This window comes from Schistocerca gregaria, chromosome 9, assembly GCF_023897955.1.
Source record: "Schistocerca gregaria isolate iqSchGreg1 chromosome 9, iqSchGreg1.2, whole genome shotgun sequence".
Taxonomy (NCBI): domain Eukaryota; kingdom Metazoa; phylum Arthropoda; class Insecta; order Orthoptera; family Acrididae; genus Schistocerca; species Schistocerca gregaria.
Genome location: NC_064928.1, coordinates 186,976,371 through 186,994,633, shown reverse-complemented (window position 1 = coordinate 186,994,633; position 18,263 = coordinate 186,976,371). Strand labels below are relative to the sequence as shown.

At 45.5% G+C, this 18,263-nt stretch overlaps 1 protein-coding gene across 2 annotated transcripts in view; it reads right to left on the bottom strand.

The window, feature by feature from the left end:
• Positions 1-18,263, bottom strand: part of LOC126291785 (insulin receptor-related protein-like) — a 357,856-nt gene that overhangs the window by 158,363 nt on the left and 181,230 nt on the right. For both annotated transcript variants that reach the window (XM_049985479.1, XM_049985480.1), the window contains exon 3: positions 4,374-4,672. In XM_049985479.1, coding sequence (XP_049841436.1) covers positions 4,374-4,672 — 299 coding nt within the window. The remainder of the gene's footprint in view (positions 1-4,373; positions 4,673-18,263) is intronic.

Sequence of the window (18,263 nt, the reverse complement as noted above, 5' to 3'; positions counted from 1 at the left end):
GTGATGCCTCGTGTAAGGAGGAGAAATGAATACCATCACGTTTCCGACTTTGATAAAGGTCGGATTGTAGCCTATCGCGATTGCGGTTTATCGTATCGCCACATTGCTGTTCGCGTTGTTCGAGATCCAATGACTGTTAGCAGAATATGGAATAGGTGGGTTCAGAGGGTAATACGGAACGCCGTGCTGGATCCCAACGGTCTCGTATCACTAGCAGTCGAGATGACAGTCATCGTAACTGCATGGCTATAACGGATCGTGCAGCCATGTCTCGATCCCTGAGTCAACAGATGGGGACGTTTGCATGAGAACATCCATCTGCACGAACAGTTCGACGACGTTTGCAGCAGCATGGACTACCAGCTCGGAGACCATGGCTGCATCACAGACAGGAGCGCCTGCCATGGTGTACTCAACAACGAACCTGGGTGCACGAATGGCAAAACGTCATTTTTTCGGATGAATCCAGAGCCTGTTTACAGCATCATGATGGTCGCATCCGTGTTTGGCGACATCGCGGTGAACGCACATTGGAAGCGTGTATTCGTCATCGCCATACTGGTGTATCATCTACATCTACATCTAAATCCATACTCCGCAAGCCACCTGACGGTGTGTTGCGGAGGTCACTTTGGGTACCTCTATCAGTACTCCCTTTTATTCCAATCTCGTATTGTTCGACGAAAGAAAGATTGTCGGTATGCCTCTGTGTGGGCTCTAATCCCTCTGATTTTATGCGCATGGTCTCTTCGCGAGATATAGGTAGGAGGAAGCAATATACTGCTTGACTGCTAGGTGAAGATATGTTCTCGAAACAAAAACCCGTACCGAGCTACTGAGCGTCTCTCCTGCAAAGTCTTCCACTAGAGTTTATCTATCATCTCCGTAACGTTTTCGCGATTAATAAATGACCCTGTAACTAAACGCGCTGCTCTCGGTTGGATCTTCTCTATCTCTTCTATGAACCCCATGTCCGCTGCCGGTAGCTGAGTGGTCAGCGCGACGGATTGTCAATCCTATCGGCCCGGGTTCGATTCCCGGCTGTATCGGAGATTTTCTCTGCTCAGGGACTGGGTGTTGTGTTGTCCTAATCATTATTTCATCCCCATCGACGTGCAAGTCGCCTAAGTGGCGTCAAATCGAAAACCTTGCACTCGGCGAACGGTCTACCCGACGGGAGGCTCTATTCACACGACATTTGCATTTATCAGCCCTATCTGGTACGGATCCCACACTGCTGAGCAATATTCAAGCAGTGGGCGAACAAATGTACTGTAACCTACTTTTTTTATTTTCGGATTGGATTTCCTGAGGATTCTTCCAATTAATCTCAGTCTGGCATCTGCTTTACCGACGATCAACTTTATATGAACATTCCATTTTAAATCACTCCTAATGCCTACTCCCAGATAATTTATGGAATCAACTGCTTCCAGTTTCTGACATGCTATATTGTAGCTAAATGATAAAGGACCTTTCTTTCTATGTATTCTACCTGGGAACCCGTGTCTATGGCCCTCTGAGTCTCGTGGACGATTAGCGTGAGCTGGGTTTCACACTATCGTCTTTTTCGAGACCCATGCTCTTTCCTACAGAGTAAATTTTTAGTCTCCAGAAAAGTCATTGTACTCGAACATAATACGTGTTCCAAAATTCTACAACTGATCGCCGTTAGAGATATAGGTCTATAGTTCTGTACATCTGTTCGACGTCTCTTCTAGAAAACGGGGATGACCTGTGCCCTTTTACAATCCACGGTGGCTCTTTTCCATCTATTACGATCTTGCTTGACACATACTCATCTAATGCATACTGTACGATGGTTTTGAACTTTGTCCACTGATCCTCAACACTATCTGTACTTGAGACAAAGCTTTTGTGTTGAGCCGTCAAGTAATCTGAAATCTATTTTTGTCACTTGATAAACAGAAAAATCTTCCTAACTTTTTTAATATTTCTATTTACGGCCGAAATCATCGATGCGGTAACTGCTTTATGATCGCTGATTCGCTGTTCTGCGTTAACTGTTTCAAATAGTTCGGGTCTGTTTATCACCACAAGGTCTAATATGTTATCGCCACGAGTCGGTTCTCTGTTTAACTGCTCAAGGTAGTTTTCAGATAATGTCCCTGCCACCCGTTATAAATGCCTGAGTCTCCCACTCTATATCCGGCAAATTAAAATCTTCACTCAGAACTATAACATGGTCGGGAAATTTACTCAAAATATTTTCCAAATTTTCCTTCAGGTGCTCTACCACAACAGCTGCTGAGCCAGGGGGCCTATAGAGACATCCAATTACCATGTTTAAGCCTGCTTTAACCGTGACCTTCACCCAAATTATTTCACATTTCGGATCTCCGTCAATTTCCTTCGATACTATTGCACTTTTTATCGCTATGAACACGCCTCCCTCTTCACTGTCCAGCCTGTCTCTGCGGTATACAGCCAGTGTGATGGTACGGAGTGCCATTGGTTACACGTCTCGGTCACCTCTTGTTCACATTGACGGCACTTTGAACAGTGGACGTTACATTTCAGATGTGTTAAACCCGTGTCTCTACCCTTCATTCGCTCCCTGCGAAACCCTACATTTCACCAGGATAATGCAGGACCGCAAGTTGCAGGTCCTTTACGGGCCTTTCTGGATACAGGGAATGTTCGAATGCTGCCCTGGCCGGCACATTCTCCAGATCTCTCACCAACTGAAAACGTCTGGAGCAACTGGCTCGTCACAATACGCCAGTCACTTCATGAACTGTAGTATCTTGTTGAAGCTGCATGGGCAGCTGTACCTGTACACGCCATCCAAGCTCTGTTTGACGCAATGCCCAGGCGTATCAAGGCCGTTGTTACGGCCAGAGGTGGTTGTTCTGGGTACTGATTTCTCAGGATCTATGCACCCAAACTGCGTGTAAATGTAATCAGATGTGAGTTCTAGTATAATATATTTGTCCAATGAATACCTGTTTATCATCTGCATTTCTTCTTGGTGTAGCAAATTTAATGGCCAGTAGTGTAGATTATCACGGCTGCTGACTGGGCTGCAATATTGAAAGTACTAAGATATCGGTGAGACTCTAGACGACTGAAAAACCTCGACCTGGTCAGATGAGTCCTGTTTTCAGTTGGTAACGCTAGGGTTCGTGTGTGACGCAGACCCCATGAAGTCATGGATCCATGCTATCAACAAAACACTTTGCAAGCTGGTGGCGACTCCATAGAGGTGCATGCTGAGTTTACATGTCTCGTTGTGTAGAAGTGGTTATGTTCGGCTACTTGGAGTTCATTTGCAGACATTCATGGACTTCATGTCCCCAATCAACGATGGAACTTTTATGGATGACATTGCGCCTTGCCATCAGGGCCTCAATTATTCGAGATCGGTTTGAAGAACATACTGAATAATTCGAACGAATGATTTGGCCATCCAGATTGCCCAACATGAGTCCCATTGAACTTCATGTGACATAATCGAGAAGTTCGTGCACAAAATCCTGCACCGGCAGTACTTCTACATCTAAATTTATACTCCGCAAGCCATGCAACGGTGTGTGGCGGAGGGCACTTTACGTGCCACTGTCATTACCTCCCTTTCCTGTTCCAGTCGCGTACGGTTCGCGGGACGAACGACTGTCTGAAAGCCTCCGTGCGCGCTCAAAATCTCTCTGATTTTACATTCGTGATCTCCTCAGGAGGTATAAGTAGGGGGAAGCAGTATATTCGATACATCATCCAGAAACGCACCCTCTCGAACCCTGGACAGCGGCTACACCGCGATACAGAGCGCCTCTCTTGCAGACTCTGACACTTGAGTTTGCTAAACATCTCCGTAACACTATCACGCTTACCAAATAGCCCTTTGACGAAACGCGCCGCTCTTCTTAGGATATTCTCTATCTCCTCCGTCAACCCGACCTGGTACGGATCCCACACTGATGAGCAATACTCAAGTACAGGTCGAACGAGTGTTTTGTAAGCCACCTCCTTTGTTGATGGACTACATTTTCTGAGGACTCTCCCAATGAATCTCAATCTGGCACCCGCCTTACCAACAATTAATTTTATATGATCATTCCACTTCAAATCGTTCCGTACGCATACTCCCAGCTAATTTACAGAAGCAACTGCTACCAGTGTTTTTTCCGCTATCATATAATCATACAATAAAGGATCCTTCTTTCTATGTATTCGCAATAACGGACTACTATAGAGCAGCATGGCTCAATATGTCTGCAGGGGACTTCTAGCGACTTGTTGAGTCCATGCCACGTTGAGTTGCTCCACTACGCGAGGCAAAAGGAGGTCAGACACGATGTTGGGAGGTGTGTTATGAGTGTGTCAGCTCAGAGGATACGACATGGCGTACTCACCCGCACTCCGGGGCGTCTATGTAGATCTCCTTGGAGGCGACGATGGCCTCCCAGTCGACGGTGTGGGCGTAGCACAGCTGGGGCACCTTGCCGATGCGCACGGCGCCCCGCAGCACGCTGGTCAGCGAGGCGAGCGCCACCTCCTTGAGGTCCTCCAGCTGGTAGATCATGAGCGAGTAGCGGATGTAGCCGTGGTCCACCCAGAGCACCTGCCCGCGGATCACCGCCAGGTTGGGGAACAGCGCGCCCAGCGACTGCAGGCCCTTGACGCGGTGCACCAGCAGGTAGCTGGTGATCTCCTGCCGGCACACCAGCACAGCGTCACCACACCGTCTGCCCCGGCAGTCCGGGTACAGGGTGGTCCAGGACCCAACTGGTAAAATTTGAGAGGTTGTACATCATTTGCAATAAGATCAAGAGCGAAGTTGGTTGGTTGGTTGGTTGTTTGGGGGAAGGAGACCAGACAGCGAGGTCATCGGTCTCATCGGATTAGGGAAGGACGGAGAAGGAAGTCGGCGGTGCCGTTTGAAAGGAACCAACCCGGCATTTGCCTGGGGCGACTAAGGGAAATCACGGAAAACCTAAATCAGGATGGCCGGACGCGGGATTGAACCGTCGTTCTCCCGAATGCGAGTCCAGTATCTAACCACTGCGCCGTGCTCGGGTTAAAAAGACTGACACAGGGATGCAGTGTTCCTCCCTACTGTTGAATGTACATGAAGATCTCTCCCATGGCATTGCAGCTGGAATGATGCTATTTCACGACGAAATAGTTTGATGTTTGAAACTTCTGTAAAGTTGGGAAGGTAGGAGACGAGGTACTGGCAGAAGTAAAGCTGTGGGGACGGGGAGTGAGCCTTGCTTGGGTAGCTCAGTTGGTAGAGCACTTGCCCGCGAAAAGCAAAGGCCCCGAGTTCGAGCCTCTGTCCGGCACACAGTTTTAATCTGCCAGGAAGTTTCTTATCAGTGCACACTCCGTTGCAGGGTGAAAATCTCATTCCAGTTTGAAGTTTGCACTGCGGAAAGTATTTTGTAGACAGAGAAGCCTCAATTACGAGACAAACATGGCGCACGTGTTACTGCCGCCAGATTTTGGAGAACAGCGAAGTGTAGCTCGACATATGTGGGTCAAAGGGCATAAACTGAGTGAAAGATGCGTGGCGTGTATGGGGACGAATGTGTGGACTGTAACAAAGCTACAGGTGATGTGCTATCTTTCCAGAGGCCAGTGTGAACTTAGTGATCTGGGATGATCTCGAAAATTCGGAATCTTCCCGAATATTCTAGTGCTCTCGAAATTTTTAGCGTGTGAAACATCTCGTGCCTTATCTTCAATAGGACGCCCTTTACGTACGAGTAGGGAACTTTTTCTTGTGTGGGGGATAGAGGGCTACCACACCATATAACTCCCTTGATTGTACCGGGACTGTTTTCCGAGATTTAGCGGCAAGCACATTGTACACATACTTTTATAAAGATTTGGGAGAACATAATCTATATATTTTATATACACACAGTTTATAAATCTATATACACTACTGGCCATTAAAATTCCTAAACGAAGAAGAAACGCACATGATCAACGGGTATTCATTGGTCAAATATTTTTATACTAGAACTGACATGTGATTACATTTTCACGCAATTTCGGTGCATAGATTCAGAGAAAACAGTACCCAGAAGAACCACCTCTCGCCGTAATAACGGCCTTGATACGCCTGGGTATTGAGTGAAACAGAGCTTAGATGGCGTGTGAAGGTACAGCTAACCGTGCAGCTTCAACACGATACCACAGTTCATCAACAGTAGTGACTGGCGTACTGTGACGAGCCAGTTGCTCGGCCAACATTGACCAGACGTTTTCAGTTGGTGAGAGATCTGGAGAATGTGCTGGCCAGGGCAGCAGTCGAACATTTTCTGTATCCAGAAAGGCCCGTACAGGACCTGCATTTCATGACGAAATGTAGGGTTTCGCAGGGCTCGCATGAACGGTAGAGCCACTGGTTTAACACATCTGAAATGTAACGTCCACTGTTCGAAGTGCCGTCAATGCGAACAACAGGTGACCGAGACGTGTAACCAATGGCACCCCATACCATCACGCCGGGTGATAAGCTAGTATGGCGATGACGAATACACGCTTCCAATGCGCGTTCACCGCGATGTCGCCAAACACGAATGCTGTAAACTGGATTCATCAGAAAAAATGACGTTTGGCCATTCGTGCACCCAGCTTCGTCACTGAGTACACCATCGCCGGCGCTCCTGTCTGTGATGCAGCATCAAGGGTAACCGCAGCCATGGTCTCCGAGCTGATAGTCCATGTTGCTGCAAACGTCGTCGAAGTGTTCGTGCAGTTGGTTGTTGTCTTGCAAACGTCCCCATCTGTTGACTCAGGGATCGAGAGGTGGCTGCACGATCCGTTACAGCCAAGCGGAAAAGATGCCTGTCATATCGACTTCTAGGGATACGAGGCCGTTGGGATCCAGCACGGCGTTCCGTATTACCCTCCTCAACCCACCGATTACATATTCTGCTAACAGTCATTGGATATCGACCAACGCGAGCTGCAATGTCACCATACGATAAACCGCAATCACGATAAGTTACAATCCGACCTTTATCAAAGTCGGAAACGTGATGATACGCATTTCTCCTCCTTATACGGGGGATCACAACAACGGTTCACCAGGCAACGCTGGTCAACTGCTGTTTGTGTATGAGAAATTGGTTTGAAACTTTCCTCGTGTCAGCACGTTGTAGGTGTCACCACCTGCGCCAACCTTGTGTGAATGCTCTGAAGAGCTAATCATTTGCATATCAGAGCATCTTCTTCCTGTCGGTTAAACTTCGCGCCTGTAGCACGTCATTTACGTGGTGTAGCAGTTTTAATGGTCAGTAGTGTAATTCCGCTGCTGTTTATTTTCGAAGTTTGAGTTATAGTCGGTGAGCCTGGACATTATACGTAACTGTGCTTTAGATGAAAACCATTGAGCATCCTCCTTACATTGTGGCTGCCAGTCTGTGAGGTAGATGTAGACTTCGGCGCGTCTCGCAAAGGCGAACTTCTCAACTGCTAGCTAGCTAGCTATCCCATCGGCTGACTCAAAGCAATCATCCTGTTGTTTGTCTAATGGAGCACTGGTAACCTACATGACTGTTAATTTACTCCCTGGTGGGCCTCAGATGTGTCCTGCCGAATCCACTTGTCATTTAGTTCTCATTTACGATGAATAATATGGAAGATTCTCACTTAAGATTTAACATTGGACTGCTAAACTTATTATTTGATCCCAAGAACGGAATTTCACACAGAACGTATAACTAATGTCCTACACTGACAGGAAAAAATCGCAACAGTAAAAAGTAAGTAATCTGTGTTGTTGTGGTCTTCAGATCAGAGACTGTCTTGATGCAACTTTCCATGCTACTCTATCCTGTGCAAGCTTCTCTATCTCGAAGTACCTACTGCAACCTACATCCTTCTGAATCTACTTAGTGTATTCATCTCTTGGTCTCCCTCTATGAATTTTACCCTCCACGCTGCCCTCCAATACTAAATTGGTGATCCCTTGATGCCTCAGAACATGTCCTACCAACCGATCCCTTCTTCTGGTCAAGTTGTGCCACAAACTTCTCCCCAATCCTATTCAATACCTCCTCATTAGTTATGTGATCTAACCATGTAATCTTCAGTAGTCTTCTGTAGCACCACATTTAGAAAGCTTCTATTCTCTTCTTGTCCAAACTATTTATCGTCCATGTTTCACTTCCATACATGGCTACACTCGATACAAATACTTTCAGAAATGACTTCCTGACACTTAAATCTATATTCGATGTTAACAAATTTCTCTTCTTCAGAAACGCTTTCCTTGCCATTGCCAGTCTACATTTTATATCCTCTCTACTTCGACCATCATCAGTCATTTTGCTCCCCAAATAGCAAAACTCCTTTACTACTTTAAGTGTCTCATTTCCTAATCTAATTTCCTCAGCATCACCCGCCTTAATTCGACTGCATTCCATTATCCTCGTTTTGCTTTTGTTGATGTTCATCTTATATCCTCCTTCCAAGACACTATCCATTCCGTTCAACTGCTCTCCCAAGTCCTTTGCTGTCTCTGACAGAATTACGATGTCATCGGCGAACCTCTAAGTTTTTATTTCTTCTCCATGGATTTTAACACCTACTCGAAATTTTTCTTTCGTTTCCATCACTGCTTGCTCAATATACAGATTGTATAACATCGGAGAGAGGCTACAACCCTGTCTCACTCCCTTCCCAACCACTGCTTCCCTTTCATGTCCCTCGACTCTTATAACTGCCATCTGGTTTCAGTACAAATTGTAAATAGCCTTTCGCTCCCTATATTTTACCCCTGCCACCTTCAGAATTTGAAAGAGAGTATTCCAGTCAACATTGTCAAAAGCTTACTCTAGGTCTACAAGTGCTAGAAACGTAGGTTTGCCCTTCCTTAATCTAGGAAAAGTTGCATATGAGCTCTGGCGTCTGGCGCTAGGGTGTTCGACATGCGTCACTGATCTCGATATTCGGCTGTCCTGTTATCTTTGACTGCTCCCCCGGCAGTTTTTCCGGGTGAACGCGTGATGAGTGAGTCTCCGGTCGGCGTGTTGAAAACAAGCCCACGTCCATAGCCGTGGTGCACGGGCCTCGCCGTGCTCGCCGCCCTTGTCTTTTGTCACGCCGGATGTGCGGTGCCGATCACTGGGCGCCTTGGCGTGCAAAATTGTGGTGGGTTCGTCGTCTCACGCTGAACAACTTCCCAGCTCGTAATCTGTAAGCTCCAAGTTACGTATGACTTTTATTATGTGTATAACTGCGAAGATTGTTAAAACTTATTGTGGCATATGTAGCTGCCGGAGATGATTCTGTTGCACAGTGACTATTTTAAGGACGCTGATGTTCGTCATTCCGTTTTTGATCATCCGTGGAGTGTGTGGGTTTTAAGTGGTTTTCATGCAAGTTTTAACTTGTTTTAGGACATATTGCCCGCTTTGGGACTGGCTGCCGTTGTGTACGTGCCCGGCAGCCGTGGAGTTAATGCTTTAATCACTTGTCACGGCAGCATTTGGAATGTTTGTTCAGTGTTGAAAGTGCCTTAAGAGAACTGCAAGTGATCTCTAAGTTTCTTGCTAATTTACTGGGACACGGGTAATGTTAGAGTATTGCTTCTTAAGAATTCGTGCTTATTATATATTCCAGTGTGGGTGTGATTTGACCTTGTTTACATTGCAATCTATTTGTCCTGCTCGTTCCTTGGCGTCGGCGCGGTTATGGATTCTCGTCAGGACCGCTCATTGTGGGGCTGTTCTGATTATATATAAATATACACTCCTGGAAATTGAAATAAGAACACCGTGAATTCATTGTCCCAGGAAGGGGAAACTTTATTGACACATTCCTGGGGTCAGATACATCACATGATCACACTGACAGAACCACAGGCACATAGACACAGGCAACAGAGCATGCACAATGTCGGCACTACTACAGTGTATATCCACCTTTCGCAGCAATGCAGGCTGCTATTCTCCCATGGAGACTATCGTAGAGATGCTGGATGTAGTCCTGTGGAACGGCTTGCCCTGCCATTTCCACCTGGCGCCTCAGTTGGACCAGCGTTCGTGCTGGACGTGCAGACAGCGTGAGACGACGCTTCATCCAGTCCCAAATATGCTCAGTGGGGGACAGATCCGGAGATCTTGCTGGCCAGGGTAGTTGACTTACACCTTCTAGATCGCGTTGGGTGGCACGGGATACATGCGGACGTGCACTGTCCTGTTGGAACAGCAAGTTCCCTTGCCGGTCTAGGAATGGTAGAACGATGGGTTCGATGGCTGTTTGGATGTACCGTGCTCTATTCAGTGTCCCCTCGACGATCACCAGAGGTGTACAGCCATTGTAGGAGATCGCTCCCCACACCATGATGCCGGGTGTTGGCCCTGTGTGCCTCGGTCGTATGCAGTCCTGATTGTGGCGCTCACCTGCACGGCGCCAAACCCGCATACGACCATCATTGACACCAAGGCAGAAGCGACTCTCATCGCTGAAGACGACACGTCTCCATTCGTCCCTCCATTCACTCCTGTCGCGACACCACTGGAGGCGGGCTGCACGATGTTGGGGCGTGAGCGGAAGACGGCCTAACGGTGTGCGGGACCGTAGCCCAGCTTCATGGAGACGGTTGCGAATGGTCCTCGCCGATACCCCAGGAGCAACAGTGTCCCTAATTTGGTGGGAAGTGGCGGTGCGGTCCCCTACGGCACTGCGTAGGATCCTATGGTCTTGGCGTGCATTCGTGAGTCGCTGCGGTCCGGTCCCAGGTCGACGGGCACGTGCACCTTCCGCCGACCACTGGCGACAACATCGATGTACTGTGGAGACCTCACGCGCCACGTGTTGAGCAATTCGGCGGTACGTCCACCCGGCCTCCCGCATGCCCACTATACGCCCTCGCTCAACGTGTGTCAGCTGCACATACGGTTCACGTCCACGCTGTCGCGGCATGCTACCAGTGTTAAAGACTGCGATGGAGCTCCGTATGCCACGGCAAACTGGCTGACACTGACGGCGGCGGTGCACAAATGCTGCGCAGCTAGCGCCATTCGACGGCCAACACCGCGGTTCCTGGTGTGTCCGCTGTGCCGTGCGTGTGATCATTGCTTGTACAGCCCTCTCGCAGTTTTCGGAGCAAGTATGGTGGGTCTGACACACCGGTGTCAATGTGTTCTTTTTTCCATTTCCAGGAGTGTATTTATCGCCCATGTTTCACTTCTATACATGGCTACACCCCATACAAATACTTTCAGAAATGACTTCCTGACACTTAAATCTATACTCGATGTTAACAAATTTCTCTTCTTCAGAAACGCTTTGCTTGCCATTGCTGGTCTACATTTGATATCTTCTCTACTTCGACCATCATCAGTTATTTTGCTCCCCAAATAACAAAACTCATCAACCTTTTTAAGTGTCTCATTTCCTAATATAATTCCCTCAGCATCGCCTGATCTACTTAGACTACATTCCATTATCCTCGTTTTGCTCTTATTGATGTTCATCTTATACGAGGGTTGGAACTTTAATAGTGGCAACTGTTTATTTAGAGCTCGTACAAAATACATGCGTGTTCCAAAGTTTTACTGACCTTCAAAGTAGTCACCAGCATCATGTATAACCCTTTGCCAGTGATGTGGAAGTCTTAGGATTGTCTTAGCAGTGCCAGTTGCGTTGACAGTTCGAGCGGCGCGGTATATTGCCCGACGAATTTGTAGCATTTCTGAAGCGAATGCCGTGAAGCGTTTCCTTCAGTTTAGAAGTCGAGTTGAACTCACAAGGGCTTAAGTCAGGGGAGTGCAGTATGTGGTATAGCACATAGCAGCCCCAGCAGTCAAACAAATCAGTAACAGCTTGCACTGCACGTGCGAGCATTGTCCTGTAAAATGATGGTCAGGTCCTGGAGAAAGTGACATCACTTCTGTGTCTATTTTGTTCGTTTTTGGAACACAACCTACGACCAGCTTAGAAAACAGAAGTTTGACTGATGGGCCTGCTAAGTGCTATATCACCTACTGCACTCCCCTGACTTCAGCCCTCATGAGTTCAACTCGATTTCTAAGCTGAAGAAAACACTTCACGGCATTCGCTTCAGAAAGGTTACAAATTCTTCGGGCACCCGCCCATGCCGCTCGAACCGTCAACACAACTGGCACTGCTAAGAGTATCCTACGACTTCCACATCGCTGGCAACGGGCTATACACAATGCTGGTGACTACTTTGAAGGTCAGTAAGACTTTGAAAGACGCATTTAGTTTGTACGAGCTGTAAATAAACACTTGTCCCTATTAAAGGTCCAACCTTCGTATCCTTTCAATTCACTGTCCATTCCGTTCAGTTGCTCGTCCAGGTCTTTTTCTGTCACTGACAGAACTACAATGTCATCGGCAAACCTCAAAGATCTTATATCTTCTCCATGTATTTTAATTCCTATTCCAAATTTTTCTTTCGTTTCCTTTACTGCTTGCTCAATATACAGATTGAATAACATCGGGGAGGGGCTACAACCCTGTCTCACTCACTTCCCAACCACTGCTTCCCTTTCATGCCCATCAACTCTTATAACTGCCATCTGGTTTCTGTACAAATTGTAAATAGCCTTTCGTTCCCTGTATTTGACCCCTGGCACCTTCAGAATTTGAAGGAGTATTCTAGTCAACACTGTCAAAAGCTTTCTCTAAGTCTACAAATGCTAGAAACATAGGTTTGCCTTTCCTTAATCTATCTTCTAAGATAAGTTGTAGGGTCAGTATTGCCTCACGTGTTGCAACATTTCTACGGTATCCAAACTGATGTTCCCCAAGGCCGACTTCTACTTGTTTTTCCGTCCTTCTGTACAGAATTCGTGTTAGTATTTTGCAGCCATAAGTTATTAACCTGATAGTTCGTTAACTTACACACCTGTCAACACCTGCTTTTTTTTGGATTGGTTATATCCTTCTTGACATCTGAAGGTATTTCGCCTGTCTCACACGTCTTGCTTGGTAGAGTTTTGTCAGGTCTATCTCTCCCAAGGCCGTCAGTAGCTCTAATGGAATGTTGTCTCTCCTGGGGCCTTGTTTCGACTTAGGTCTTCCAATGCTCTGTCAAACTCGTTACGCAGTGTCATATCTCGCATTTCATGTTCATCTACGTCATCTTCCATTTCCATAATACTGCCCTCCATTCCATCGCCTTTGTATAGACCCTTTATGTACTTCCACCTTCCTGATTTCCCTTCTTTGCTCAAAGCTTGTTTTCCATCTGAGCTCTTGATATTCATACAAGTGGTTCTCTTTCCTCCAAAGGTCTCTTTAATTTTCGTGTAAGCAGTGTCCATCTTGCCCCTAGTGATATATGCGTCTACGTCCTTACGTTTGTCCTCTAGCTATCCCTGCTTAGCTATTTTGCACTTTCCGACGATCTCATTTTTGAGCCGTTTGTACTCCTCTTCGCCTGCTTCATTTACTGAATTTTTATTTTTTCTCTTTTCATCAGTTAAATTCAGTATATTGCATGTTATCCAAGGATTTCTATTAGCCCTCGTCTTTTTACCTATTTGATCCACTGCTGTCTTCGCTATTTAATCTCTCAAAGCTACCCATCCTTCTTTTCCTGTATTTCTTGCCGTCATTCTTGTCAATCGTTCTCTAACGCTCTCTTTGAAACTCTCTGCAACCTCTGGTTCTTTCAGTGTATCCAGGTCCTATCTCCTTAAATTCATACCTTTTTGCAGTTTCTTCAGTTTTAGTCTACAGTTCATAACAAATTTTGGTCAGCGTCCACATCAACACCTGGAAATGTCTTGCAATTTAAAACCTGGTTCCTAAATCTCTGCCTTACCATTATACAATCTATCTGAGGCCTTCCAGTGTTTCCAGGCCTCTTCCACGTATACAACCTTCTTTAAAGATTCTTAAGCCGTCACCTATGATGAAGTCATGATCTGTGCAAAATTCTACCAGGTGGCTTCCTCTTTCGTTCCTTACCCCCATTCAATATTCACCTACTACTTTTCCTTCTCTTCATTTTCCTACTGTCGAATTCCAGTCCCCCATGACTACTAAATTTTCGTCTCCCCTCACTATCTGAATCGTTTCTTTTATCTCATAATGCTTTTCTTCAATCTCTTCGTAATCTGCGGAGCTAGTTGTAAGAACTTGTACTACTGTCGTAGGCGTGGACTTCGTATCTACCTTGGTTCAAATGGCTCTGAGCACTAAGAACATCACACACATCCATGCCCGAGGCAGGATTCGAACCTGCGACCATAGCAGTCGCGCGGTTCCAGACTGAAGTATCTAGAACCGCTCGGTTACCGCGACCGGCGTATCTACCTGGGCTACAATAATGCGTTCACTATGGTGTTCGTAGAATTTTACCCAGGCTCCCATTTTTTATTCATTATTAAATCTATTTCTGCATAACCCCTATTTCATTTTGTATTTATAACCCTGCATTCACCTGACCAGAAGTCTTGTTACTCTTGCCAACAAACTTCACTAATTCCCGCTACATCTACCTTTAACCTAACCATTTTAAAATTTTCTAACCTGCCTGCCCGATTAATGGACCTGACATTCCACACTCCTATCCGTGGAACGCCATTTTGTTTTACCTGATAAAGACGTCCTCCCTAGTAGTCCCCGCCCGGAGATCCGAATGGGGGACTATTTTACCTCCGGAAAATTTTACCCAAGAAGATGCCATCATCATTTAACAATACAGTAAAGCTGCATTCTGAATGTAACACGTTGAATGTAACATGCAAACGTTTATACATTGCATTGTACAGGTTCCTGATATCAGTTTGTGAGATGCAGTTCCGTGCCTGTTACACTTTGTCGGACTATACAGAGACGGTTAATGCTGTATGCGAATGAGTCTGGAGTTTCCTTCCCATATGTGCCCGATTGGATACAGATCTGGTGGCCTAGAAGTGCAAAGCAACATGTCGACACCCTGTAGAGCATGTTGTGTCACAACAGCGGTATATGAGCGAGCGTTATCGTGTTGGAATACGCCCCCTGGAATGCTGTTCATGAATGGCTGCACAGCAAGTATCAGTCATCAGGCTGACGTACAGTTTTGCCCTTGGGTTGCATGGGATGACCATGAGAGTGCCCCCGCCCCAGCTGCCAAACAACCCTCATCTGTGACCACAACTCCAAGTGTGGGCTCGGTGTGTTTAGCGCACAGACAGTTTGGTTCCCGGCCCTCAACTGGCATCCTTGTAAACTACAAATGGCAGTCACTGGCACCGAGGCCCGTTGAAAGGACGAAGATTTGTAACGATAGACGAGATAAAAGGAAATTCGCAGACGGCGCTTCGCGAGACCCAGCAAGAGGTGTATCAAGCATTCCTCCGGAAGTGGAAACGGCGTTGGGGGCAGTGTTATCAATTGTGCAGAAAAGTATTTCGCAGGAGAGGATGCACAATAAGTAAAGAGTAAAAGTAGAAAATTTTTTGAACAGACCTCGTAGCTTTGATATCAGTATAATAATTCCTAACATCACGATATTTTCACTTTACTCGAAGTATATAAAGTGCGGTTTCCGTTAATAAGGGGACCACACCTTGGTTCAGCTCGAAAAAAATCGATTTTCGGTTTTCATCATATTTCAATAGATTAAGGTTTTATTTAAATACTCAGAAAAGGATTCTGTTGAAAACAACTTTTTCGAGCATTTAAAGAGCATTTTCCTACCACGTGCGTTTATGTGCCACGCCCACTTTTCTGTCACCCACATTTCTGCATATATTTTAGATCTTTACATCGGAGACATTGCACGTTAGGCAATTTTTTTTTACTCCCTAGTGTGTTGGCTATCCTTGGAATTCAACAGTCGGTATTCTTTTGTTTCAGCTGTTTGTAAAAATCACTTTCAAACACGTGGTTAGTTTTGTTCAAGTGTGATTGCGAGTAGTTGTTACACTTACGTTTGCAGTGCTTGTTTACGTGTGTTTTGCTGTGTTTATTGAAGATGACTAAACGCAAAGGCATTTTCGAGAAACGACAATTTAGAGGAAACAAGTTTAGAAAGCTTTCTGTACAAGAGGTTATGTCGCCTGGCAACGACGTTTCTAATAGTAATTTTTCATACAACAATGTGGTGAACTCTAAGCCATATGGAGATGCCATAATTAGCAAAATAGAACGTGTAGGCCATGTTCAAAAACTTTTGGGAACAAGTCTGAGAAAACTAACTGTTGATATGAGAGGAAAAATTTAGAAGATGGAAAATTGTTGACCGGACAGGGTCGGTTAACTAAAACCGAAATAGAAAATTTGTAGGTATACTATGGACAGGAATTAGGAGAAATAAAGAAAATCTGGAGGCAATGAAGAGAGATGTTTGGGCCATATTCTTCCGTAAGTCCTCTACTGATGATAAGCCATGTCATGGATTGTGTCCATCAGGAGAAAATTCGTGGTGCAAATACAACAGGGATCAGGAAACTGTAGAATCTTATTCTCACCACCATTCTCTTCCTGGTGCTGTTACTACAGCAGTTAAACCTATTTTCAGAGACTTGGCGCATCCTGATCTTAAAAGGAAATGTCTGCATGGGCAGACACAGAACCCAAATGAATGTTTCAGCAGCATAATTTGGAATCGACGTCCTAAAACTTTATTTGTAGGCACTCATACAATGAAACTAGAAGTTCATGATGCTGTTATTACATTCAATTGTGCTAGTATTGAAAGTGTTGGGAACTGAAAAAGCTGGGAATTAATCTGGGTGAAAATATGATCATTGGGCTGCAACATTGCGCTAAAATGAGGATAGCCGATGCAGACAGGTCTGCATCTAATATGGCCAAGAAAGCAAGACAAACATCCAGGAAGGTGAAAAAGAAGCTGGAAGACCTGCTAGAGGCAAAAGAAGGGCCATCAGATGCAGCAGGACAGTTTTACTTAACTGTAAGGAACAAATTTCAAAAGTTTTTTCTTTGAAGTCAATTTCCCATAAACTAAAATTTTGAGTACATATGCCCCGTTATGTCAGAAACTATCATAGACAAATCAATGAAATTTTCAGAGACTCTGCATATCATAAAAAGGGAATGATCTATTGATACGTAATCAGCATGGTTTAAGGAAACATCGTTCTTGTGCAACGCAGCTAGCTCTTTATTCGCACGAAGTAATGGCCGCTATCGACAGGGGATCTCAAGTTGATTCCGCATTTCCTGATTTTCCGAAAGCTTTTGACACTGTTCCTCACAAGCGACTTCTAATCAAGCTCCGGGCCTATGGGTTGTCGTCTCAGTTGTGCGACTGGATTCGTGATTTCCTGTCAGGAAGGTCGCAGTTCGTAGTAATAGACGGCAAATCATCGAGTAAAACTGAAGTGATATCAGGTGTTCCCAAGGGAAGCGTCCTGGGACCTCTGCTGTTCCTGATCTATATAAATGACCTGGGTGACAATCTGAGCAGTTCTCTTAGGTTGTTCGCAGATGATGCTGTAATTTACCGTCTAGTAAGGTCATCCGAAGACCAGTATCAGTTGCAAAGCGGTTTAAAAAAGATTGCTGTATGGTGTGGCAGGTGGCAGTTGACGCTAAATGACGAAAAGTGTGGATTTCGATTACTCGATAAATAGTACAATTCTCAAGGTTGTCAATTCAACTAAGTACGTGGGTGTTAAAATTACGAACAACTTCAGTTGGAAAGAACACACAGATAATATTGTGGGGAATGCGAGCCAAAGGTTGCGTTTCATTGGCAGGACACTTAGAAGATGCAACATGTGCACTAAAGAGACTGCTTACACTACACTCGTTCGTCCCCTGTTAGAATATCGCTGAGCGATGTGGGATCCTTACCAGGTGGGATTGACGGAGGGCATCGAAAGAGTGCAAAAAAGGGCAGCTCGTTTTGCATTATCACGTAATAGGGGAGAGGGTGTGGCAGATATGATACGCGAGTTGGGATGGAAGTCATTAAAGCAAAGACGTTTTTCGACGCGGCGAGATATATTTACGAAATTTCAGTCACCAACTTTCTCTTCCGAATGCTAAAATATTTTGTTGAGCCCAACCTACATAGGCAGAAATGATCATCAAAATAAAATAAGAGAAATCAGAACTCGAACAGAAAGGTTTAGGTGTTCGTTTTTTCCGCACGCTGTTCGGGAGTGGAATGGTAGAGAGATAGTGTGATTGTGGTTCAATGAACCCCTGTGCCAAGCACTTAAATGTGAATTGCACAGTAGTCATGTAGGTGCAGATGTGCACTCATTAATATTCCTCCATTATGAAGTCCACAAATAATATTTTCTGCAGAAAAAACTTAATATTTTTTGTTATTACATTTAAAAAAG